The following is a 10,060-nucleotide window of genomic DNA, read 5'->3' as shown; positions in this document are numbered from 1 at the left end:
ACACACACACACACACACACACACACACACACACACACACACACACAGAGAGAGACTCCTCTCACAAGAAGATTAGATAGATTATTTTAGCCTGGAGATTGTTATGGTCTGTATCCTCAATAACTTGTACTTCCTGTTCCCACGGTAACAGTCACACTAAAACCCACGATCAGTGGCCAAGGCCCCCTCAGTTTCTCCCATGACGACTTGTTGCATTTAGACCCAGAAGATTAAAGGCCATTTTTTAATTTAGACAGCAACGGAGCCCTCAACGGTATTTCTAAGTGCACGTAATCTGCTTTGGGATGTTTCATTCAAGAATATTGCGATCGCCAAACCCATGGCCCATAAAGCAGCATGCCTGTAGGTTTAGAGAAGGAGTTGTTAACCACAGGGCATAGCAAGTGACAGGAAGGGATTGCAAGGATCTTGGTGTGGTTTGTTGATGTTATTTTTAGATCTTCAGATGAGATTCTGGCATTTTGTTCAATTTTCTTTTTAGTGTAAATGACCCCAAGATCCGTTTTTACAACTTTGCATAACTACTGGGCAAGTACAGTAGAAAATGGTTATTTAAAGAAGCCTTAAAATGGGTGAAATAAAATCTCCTCAAAGCGGTCTTTGTATATGCCAGGGCTCAAAATGACTCAGTTATTGAAGGGGCGGGAATTTTTTTCTACAAGCGTCACCTACATTTTCCTACATGGGCAAACACTCAGTGTTCTTCAATGCCCATGATTTAGACTGGCTTATTTTTCCAATAATAAACTATATCAGTGAGGAATGTGAGGCTGTTTCCTTTGGACCCTCAATGCTCCACTTAAGAAGCCGAGGGGTCGAACAGTGGGGGATTATAGGGTGAATCATGAATAGGTCTTTCTCAACCATGTATGTGACCGCTCTAAACTTGTGAGCAGTGATGCTGCATGCCTGTGTGAATGTTCATGCTCGTCCTCTGTGATGTGGGACTCAGACTTAGTCTGGCCTGTAGCGACGATGACTATGAAAGGGCAAATAAACATTCTGAAATAACCCTCATATACAGTGCATAGTCTTCTCCACAGATTCCAATAAAGACTGCGCACACGTGCACTGACAAAAAGAAGAAGAAAATGTTTCAGTTCATATTATCTCAATGTTTTGTGAAATCATAGTAAATGTTTACCACACTTAACTTAGATAGTGACCACAGTAAGCATTTTATCTTACAAACCTCACAGAGCGCCAGCATGACTGTAGACTTAAGACTTGTTCCAGCTACATTTTGTTTTCATTTTCCAATTCTAATGCTTCATTACTTGAGCAGCTCACACACAAGCATACTGTACAGAGCCGTTGCTGATGGGCATCTAGTCTCACACATGTTGATTGAACATGTGTTTGCCCTGTGTCACTGATGGATCAGATTGTGACGTAGACCAGTTGCCCTGTGGCTGTGCAGGATGGTAGGACTGTGGGGGGGAGGCCTAGCATTCTTAAATTATAGGCCCGTGTGGGATGTCCACAGGAGGTAATGAGTGGATAGCCTGAGTCATGCTCTGTGTCGGCCTCTGCACTTCAATCACCAGCCTCATCCACATGGAAGCTACTGTGACCGAAAAGATCTGCATTTCGTTACACTGCACTAGGCGTAACCACAGAGCGCATCATGTGACATGCTACAGAGGAGTCTTGTTGAACTTGGATCCTTTCCCCTTGAGTACGACCATCTGTGTCCCTGGAGAGCAAACATTGACGGCAGTGTACAATTTCCCAGCGAGGCCCCTAAGAAAAGACTAAGAACCAGACCAGAGCCTCACCTCACATCTGGACGACCCAGAGGTTAGACGCCGGGGTTGCAGATAGTTGGAGGGGGCTTCCCTCATGTTCTTGCATTGTCCTTGTTGCTTTGACGCATTGCTTCTTTTGTGCAACCACTGGAGATGCTGTTGTTAGAATGTTATGAATTCATATAGCACACATTTTATGTAAATCAGGAGGGTTTGGGGCACCAGATGTTTTTGACTGGAGATGTGCTCTGCAAATGGAAGTGTTTTGCTTCACAACCCCTGTCTCAATCAAACTTATAGATAAAATTAACATTTTTCTTAAATTGTCTCAGTGACATCAAGTTTAAATATCCCTAGCTTTGTCTTTTTTTTCTGCCGAGTGCCTCTGACAAATGACTATATTAAGACATAAATGACTGGCATTGTGTCCTTAAGTTGTTTCTTTCCTACGGTTTACTATAAAACAAAGATATCAGGTTGACAGCACCTTCAAAACTCTCAACATCATTCAACTTTTTAAAAAGCAATTTATATTATATATTCTTACAGATTTGGAAAAATGCATTCTGAAAGCATATCAGTATGAATATCTTTCATTAGTTTGGTTAAGAATGCTTGTAGAGTTACAAGATGACAAATTTAAACAAAACGGCCCCAGAAATAACTGCCAAAACATTAGAGCAATCTCTCTTGGCCCGCAGCCAAAGGTCTTACAAGGCAGCCTGTCCTGTTACTAATCTAAACCAACTGGTGGGAACCTTGCCCAACTTAGTGAAATTGCAAGCTAAGGCAGAACAAGAAAAGTCCACTGAGAAAAGGAAAGAGACAAGTTCTGGGAGAAGAAGCGGAGAGGAAGTTTCTAAAATAGTGAGGACTAAAAGTACATTAGAGGAGGGTGGAGAGAATAAATGCATACAGTGTGCTGTGAGAGTTGTGAGACGGGGGATGGGGCTCCAAGGATGTGACTCAGACACTCTGTCAAAACCAGCGGGGAGGGAACCTGATGAGAAAAGGGATAGAACGGAGGAGAGCAGGGGTGGAGTGGGGGAAAGAAAACCCAGCCCCTCTTACACCACCCCGACTCTTTGGCAATTCAGCGTCAGCAAAAACCCTAATGTGATCAAGATGGAAGTTGTCTTTGGACTTTTCACTGCTCCCCGGCTTTCTTCCGACAGTTTTACGGCGAAGATCCTGACTGGAGTCCAGAAAATGGCTTGCAGGAACTAAGACTAAGGATTGCTTACAGACTTTCACGGATGTCAAGTCACTTGAAAAGAGATGGATTCATATTTCCCAAACAACTACGCATTGCTTTCAGTAGATGAATGAAAAGGCAACTTGCACTACATTTCTGGATAACTGCACTCAAAGCAATTTCTGGATCTATAACATATTTGTTGGATTATCACCCGGTGTTTAATCACTGAATATACAGCTACCGGATTATATCGTAAAACACTGTGTCATCACTGGAGAATTTACAAGAACTAAACATTCTTACTCCAGCATAAAGGAATTGTATTGAAGTGTCAGCGTTGCTGTCGGTTTGTTGGGCAAATAGAAGGAGCAACTGCTTTGGGGCACTTTTTGTAACCCCTCTTTACTTAATTTATAACCAGGAGCAGGTTCATGCCGGAAGGTGAAGATGGCAGTTGGTACCATCCGGTTCTTGTCCTGAGGAAACAAAAGGTGAAAAAGTGGAGAAAAAACGCCTGTCGCAAATTTTGATCATACTTTTACTGCTAATAGATGTGTTGGAAAAATTGACTCTTTAATGTGAACAATGATAGAAAAATTGTATTGAAAGTATATTTGTAGTCTCTGACTGTACAATACTCTTTATTCTTCTATCATGTTTTTTTAGCAGATGTTCAGCTTGAATTGAGTACATCCTGCTTGTTCCCTGTGTTCCTTTACTTCTGTACATTCTGACCTATAACGACAGGGGGAAAAAAACTGGGCACAGTACAGAGCACGGTTTGATTCATGTATAGAACCCACAGTATGCGCTATGATAATGTTGGCTTGTGGACACCCAGCTGTTCAGGGACACTGACTGTCTTTTGCACTTTAACTCCCTTTAGTTACATCATTCTTCATTTTAGTGTGTACAGAATGACAGTTAACCAACACCAAGAATTCTTCAGACCACTATTGCCTAAAGAATGTCGATTGAAATTGCCGTGTAAATATGACGAACTGGTTCGGTTACAGATCTCATAAATGTAAAGATGTTCAAAAGTAAACAAGAGAGGTCTACATAATTCTTTATAATTATCATGATGTTTCAGGTGGCTTTGTTGGCTTTATTCCTGGAAGCATCTTGACACTTCAGGCAAAGTAAACGGTTCAAGTTCAAGAACATGCAATGTAGTTGGCGTGCTGTGATGTGAAATTTGGAACAGCTCTGCTTGAAAAGATAATCCCACGGTAGATTAGCATAACTGGGAATCCGGTTGTTTTATACAGATCCAGCAGAGTGTATACTTTCCAGGGCATTGTGAAAGTGTTATAATTACGCCCTTCTTGAACTTTCACTCACTACTCCCAAGCTGTTTACTTTAAGAGTGAAACGTTATTTACCATATTGTCATCTGCACATTCAGGTTCTCTCAACTCATAACTTGCGAACACTGGCTGTTTCTAATCCCCATTTCTCTTCTTGATTGCAGAATATCTGGTTCTTCATTTCTGCCTGCTGTCAAAAGCAGCTCTATGGGATAGCACTGGCTGTCCACCATGCCAGTAGCCATACGGAAAAGAAGTTGGGAGGAGCAGGTGACTCATGCTTCTGGATTACAGTACAGCTATGATGATCTGGACCTGGTCTGCCGCCATGGGGTGGACAGCGATGGGCCTTGGATGGGAGCAGGGTCTTCCAAACAAGGTCGACGGACGAGGTGTGCCTCCATGCCAGAGGGCTGCCACCAACTGCCCACACAGGACCTGGCTCAGACACTTAAGGGGCCAGCCTCTGTTGTGTATGATAATACTGCATCAGAACAGTTGAAGCTGATGGACAGTGATGTAAAAGTTCCAATGGATTTGCAGGAGTCAGTTCATGGCCCTGGTGAGCTGGTGGACGTTGATATTCCCCAAAGGGCCTCTGAATCAGAGCATCTCCATATCGCAAACATTGGGAAGTCTGGAGAATTTCAACGTGACTCAGAGAGTGGGACATCCAGGGAAAATATTTCTTGTGCAACTGGTAGCAGCAGTCACACTAAGAACACTATCAGTGGTGAAAATGGCACAGAGAGTAGTCAGAGTCACAACATCTGCAATGACGATAATGTCTTTAAAAGTCCACATATCTCACGTGAAGGGCAACAATGCATCTTTATCTCTTCAAACAATGGGCCTCTACTGTCTAGATCTGCTGGTGAACCGCTTGGCAAACTTCCAAATCATCAGGAAACAAAGGAGAGCCATACAGAGGGTTACAGCAGACCTCCTGAAATCTCTGAGGCCGCACTAAACCAGTTCTCTGCTGCTGAACTGGAACCTCAAACTGACCTTCCAGATGTAGAGGAAGAGAAGATTTCCACTTTTGGCCATGCTGATGCAAGTGTAACCTTACCTGTTGGTGTGATTTACAGTTCAGTTAATATGATGGAGAGTGGTGATGTGATGTCACAGGCTAACACAACTGTGGAACCAGTTGTGACTTTAGTGGTAGAGGAAGTATGTGACAAAGGAGTAACTGAAAACCGGAGCGCAGAGGTGGCTGTCAAGCTGGATGGATTAAATGACCCAGAAACTCTAAATGAAAATACAGGACTTCACTCAAGAGACACACAAGGACTAGTGCAGGATCGTCACGACTGTACTGGTGTTTTGGATCAGGCTCATGGTTGTGAAATATCCCACCAGACATTGTTGGAACTGCGTAATGTTGAAATGACAGCGATGAACGGGCCTCAGGGAGAGGAAAGTGCACAAGCAGAAAGCAGCGAGAAAGCAGCAGCAGAGGTCAGGTATGAGCCAATCACATCATCTGATATATCTTTCAATGGTCAGTGTTGGTCTATGACAGCTAACAGCAACGTGTCATCTGAAGAACTGGATACTGGATATTCAGAAGAAAACTACACACAGACAAACATTACTCAGTGTGCAGACCGGTATGTGGAAACGACGACCTCCGTTAGTCAACCGATGGAAAACACTGATGTCGGCTCTGTGTCCAAAGAGTTGGCTTGTTGTGACGATGAAACCATAGCACTGCAGTTGGAAAATAGCTGTTCAAAACTGGATACTATCCCAGAAGTGTGCCACGTTGAGCCACATGACACCCCTGTACTGGATCCTCAAAAGAACATTGCCTCAGATTTCAACCAAAATCCACATGTCCAGCAGTCCCATATGGATGTTAAACATGCAGGCTCTGAACAGCACACTGAAAACCTGCCACCATGCCCTGCAGAGGTCAACGAAGAGCTCTCACCGGAGGGACTCCATGGCAACCAAGCCCTTGGTTGTTACCTCAGTGAGTCACCTGCCCCTGAGGTGGCAGATGGTCAGAGGGAACACCAGAGGCCAGGAGCCACAGTCTCTAGAATGGAGGAGCCAGAAGAGGCCGCACACACCGCTATTTACAGTGACAAACAACTTACCAGTCCGGTTTTAGATGGAACAAATGAACCTGGAGATCCAAAAGAGGACAGCGTGGTCCAAGTGCGAATGAGAAAGGTAAGGCTATATTTGATATCGATGCAGTGGATCACAATTGATATTTAAATACATCTTGTCTTTTGTTTCTGCGTAATAATTGCGATTCTGGCACTTTAACACCTCGAAATTAAGTTCCTTTTATTTATTTTTTTATTAAATGAACTGACACTTACTGGGCATTCGTGGACTACAAATTATGTTTGTCCCACACTCTGGCAATCGTCTCGGAAAACAATGACTTCATTCTTACATGCTTACAGATCGGTGAGTGGGGGGGGGGAGGATCTGTGAAATGTTTTACTCTTTCTCAACGGCTCATTGCAAAACAAGGTCCTATAAGGGCATGGAGACCATGAACACAGAAGGAGCTGGAGGCTCATGTAAAAGGCTTAAACTGCACTCTCCAGAAAATACTGTATGTTGTTCTCTTTACAGACTCATTACACACTGCTAGCGGGTGTGCTTGTGGGTACAGTTCAGTGTCAAAAACCTAGAATAAGCAGTCCATGGAGTTGGGCTGATTGGAACAAAGCAATGATCCGGGAATGGACACAGTATTTATTCATTGTTAGTAGTTGCAGTGTTTGCCTTTTTAGAATGACAACAAGAAATCCATTAATTACAATGCAGAGCGCATTAAGCAGGCATGTTGTTTAGACAAGCACCATATTGTGGAAAGTCAGATTCTTGTGATAGGTTCTAGCTGAAGACGATCACCCGCTTGTGAAAATCCCATGCATGGGTTGTATTCAAGTTTGTGTTTTTGTACAGGTTTAGTGTACTGCTTATACATTTTGCATTTTGAAACGTTACAAAAACATTTATTTAACGGTTTATAAAACACTGTAGTGTAGTTGTGAGGCCATTAGAAGGACATTTTTAAGTGTTAAGTGTTTTTTCATTGTGTATCAAGACTATCTGTTGTTTTCTGAGGTTTAGGACTTGTTGTGATAGGATATCAAGAACATTGTGTTATACTGAAGCGTGCAACGTGGCGGTTAATAGTGGCTTGTTGGTCAGTGTGTGGGGTGTGGGATGTTTTGATTCCCATGGTTTTGAACTTACTGCAATATACTTTCAAAGTAGTGTCTCTGTATGTATCCGCACAGATAATGTGGGATGTCATGTTGTTGCTTATAAGACACTTCTACAGCCCCCTTTACAAAGTACATAACAAAAATATTTTTCAATTAAAAACGTGACATGAGCTATGATGCTGAGTGAAGACCAGTTAGTGCTTTTCATATACTGATGCGAGTTGAATTGGGTAATCACAGATATTTTTCTCTGCATTATTTCAACACAAATTCCATCCATGTGTGCGAAACAATATTTGGAGGCCCTCTTAGTCATGACCAGTGGTGAAGTCACTCCCATCAGCTGCCAAAAACCAGAGATGACAGTCCAGTGCAAGGACATAGAAAACCAGTGCCGCATTTATCACCACTGGCTCCAATTTTAATCTTAGAATGGCTTTCAACTTTTGGATTTAATATCCGAGAAAATCAAGTAGAGTTCAGCCATTAAATCGTAGGGCACCAAGGCAATTCATCCACAGGGTTTTCACCACGGGGTGTATTTACATACAGTATGAAGCCAGTTTACTAAGAAAATGTGCTTTTGGGAAGGTCATGAGCACAGGAAAGAAATAAAGTTGCACAAATTAGCATTATCATCTCCAAGGGAGGTAACAGACTGTATTTTGCATAAAGAAAAAAGGAGAAGAAGCTCTTGGATATCATGAAGGAAATTACAGAACTGATGTTATTATCCGTTAGTGGACAATGGCAACAGCAACCTGGAATTATCTCTGACAAGATATTGTACGAACAAATGATTATGTCCCCAGTGAACCATGTTGTTGTTGCACATTCAGTTTGTAAATTGAAGCCATCTGGTTTGTATAATAGCTTCGGATTAACCTGATATTGGGCTTTGTTACTGTGTTTATTTGTTTTAGCAACAGGGCTTTATCTTGACCCCAGGGCCAAACTGGCTCAACTGTCGTTTATCTGACAGCAGACCTCTTGGCAACATCATCATCTCAGTGCTCTCTCTGATGAATGAGGACTGAAAGGCAGAAAAAGAGACAATCAACTGCTCATGCTTATAATGTTTATGAATGAGATACATACATGAAACAGTGTATGCATCATCGTGTGCACACTATGTTTAGCTCAGCAGAGAAATTGACCCTTGAATTTAATGGACAGGTTTGACAAATGGGATGAGGGCCACAGGGTAGAAGAGGGGGTTTGAAAAAGAGAGCAAGGAAAGGGGAAGGAGGGGTCTAAGAGTTCAAACAGTGTGGGAACTGTCTCCCATCTCAAAAAAACAGGAAGTCGAGAGGAATGTAACAGAAACCTCAAAAGATTGGAAAGAGAGAACAGCAACCTTCTGAGAACACCCAAACCACCAGAATGCCCCCGAAAAAACGTTGCCTCTCTGAGGCGCCTGACATCGCACTGCACTTGTTTTTTACTCTGCTGTTTTGTGGTTGTTATTGCCATCTCGAGCCAAATGCTTTTGTTCATTCAGTAAGGTCTCGTAAAGATGTCATTGTTTTACCACGATACAATGTTTCATTGTGAAACTTTGCCAAGGACACAGAACGTAGCGATGTGCACTGCCACTAGCTAGGAATGCCAATGAATGCATCAATGCGAGACACATTTCCATGACACACATGGCCCTCAATGTCTATTTGCTCTCTCGGCAAATCCAATAACAACGGCTTTTGACAGGCTAGTTGGGCACTAACTGGAAAATAAATGTAAGCGCAAGTCATAAGACGTTTGGGGTGCGGAGCAGGGAGCCAGGCAGAGCTGGAGCTTGTTTACCGTGATGCAGATTCTATAGGATCCATAAACCTGTCAACCTTGCACACATTAGCATTAGTCACAGCTCATATGAATGTTGTCATCTGAACACACCCATTGTAAACTTAACTAAAACAAGATCTAGCCACCGCACAGGATATGTTTAGTACTTAATAACGATAAGATTTCTCTCTCATTGATCACACCTAAGAACAGACACGCATGAAATCCAGGCACACCTTCACACGGTAACTCGCCTCCATACCTTTGCAACATACAATCATAGTGGCTGTGTGTCCCATGAGGTCACCCTCATAAAGTGTTTAACAGGGTCTGTTAGTGGAGATTGCGATGAGGTTTGTAGGGACTAATGAGCTAGCCGTGTGATGTAATTTCATGGGGTTCTTCTCGGGAGAGAAGCTCAGACAGAGAGCCACACCCGGAGCCGGTATAAAAGACGGGCGGAAGGAAATGAAAAGCTATGCTGTGTTAGGAAGTCCAGAAATGTTTGAACTTCAGACAAGGGTTTATTTTGCATCAAACAAAACAGGATTGAGGCATAGCGAACAAGGACGGAGTGGTGGGTGGAGTGTGAAGGTGGTATGGATTGCATGTTATTTAGCTTGTCTTACTGACGAGACACCACCTGAGGTCAGTGTGAGGCTTGTTATCACAGCGTGAGAACGGATAGTTAAGCGCTGCAGATGAGAGGACTAAAGGGAAAATGTTATAGCTCTTATAGCTCTTATGATTAAAAATGGACCAGAGATGATACAAACGAGATATATATATATATAT

The 10,060-nt window shown here is 42.7% G+C and overlaps 1 protein-coding gene across 2 annotated transcripts in view; it reads left to right on the top strand.

Annotated features, from left to right (window-relative positions):
* Positions 1 to 10,022, top strand: part of LOC116396732 (uncharacterized) — a 14,067-nt gene extending 4,045 nt beyond the window's left edge. The window contains exons 1-2 of one of the 2 annotated variants that reach the window (XM_031871525.1): positions 2,749 to 3,458; positions 4,442 to 10,022. In XM_031871525.1, coding sequence (XP_031727385.1) covers positions 4,509 to 6,509 — 2,001 coding nt within the window. In that variant the 5' untranslated portion in view covers positions 2,749 to 3,458; positions 4,442 to 4,508 and the 3' untranslated portion in view covers positions 6,510 to 10,022. Of the gene's footprint in view, positions 1 to 2,748; positions 3,459 to 4,441 lie in introns of those variants that run through there. The other variant, XM_031871526.1, reaches the window with a different exon arrangement.
* The last annotated feature ends 38 nt before the right edge of the window (positions 10,023 to 10,060 follow it).

This window comes from Anarrhichthys ocellatus, unplaced genomic scaffold, assembly GCF_004355925.1.
Source record: "Anarrhichthys ocellatus isolate YVR2014 unplaced genomic scaffold, GSC_Weel_1.0 scaffold58, whole genome shotgun sequence".
Lineage (NCBI taxonomy): Eukaryota > Metazoa > Chordata > Actinopteri > Perciformes > Anarhichadidae > Anarrhichthys > Anarrhichthys ocellatus.
This window is presented reverse-complemented; position numbering and strand designations above follow the sequence as displayed.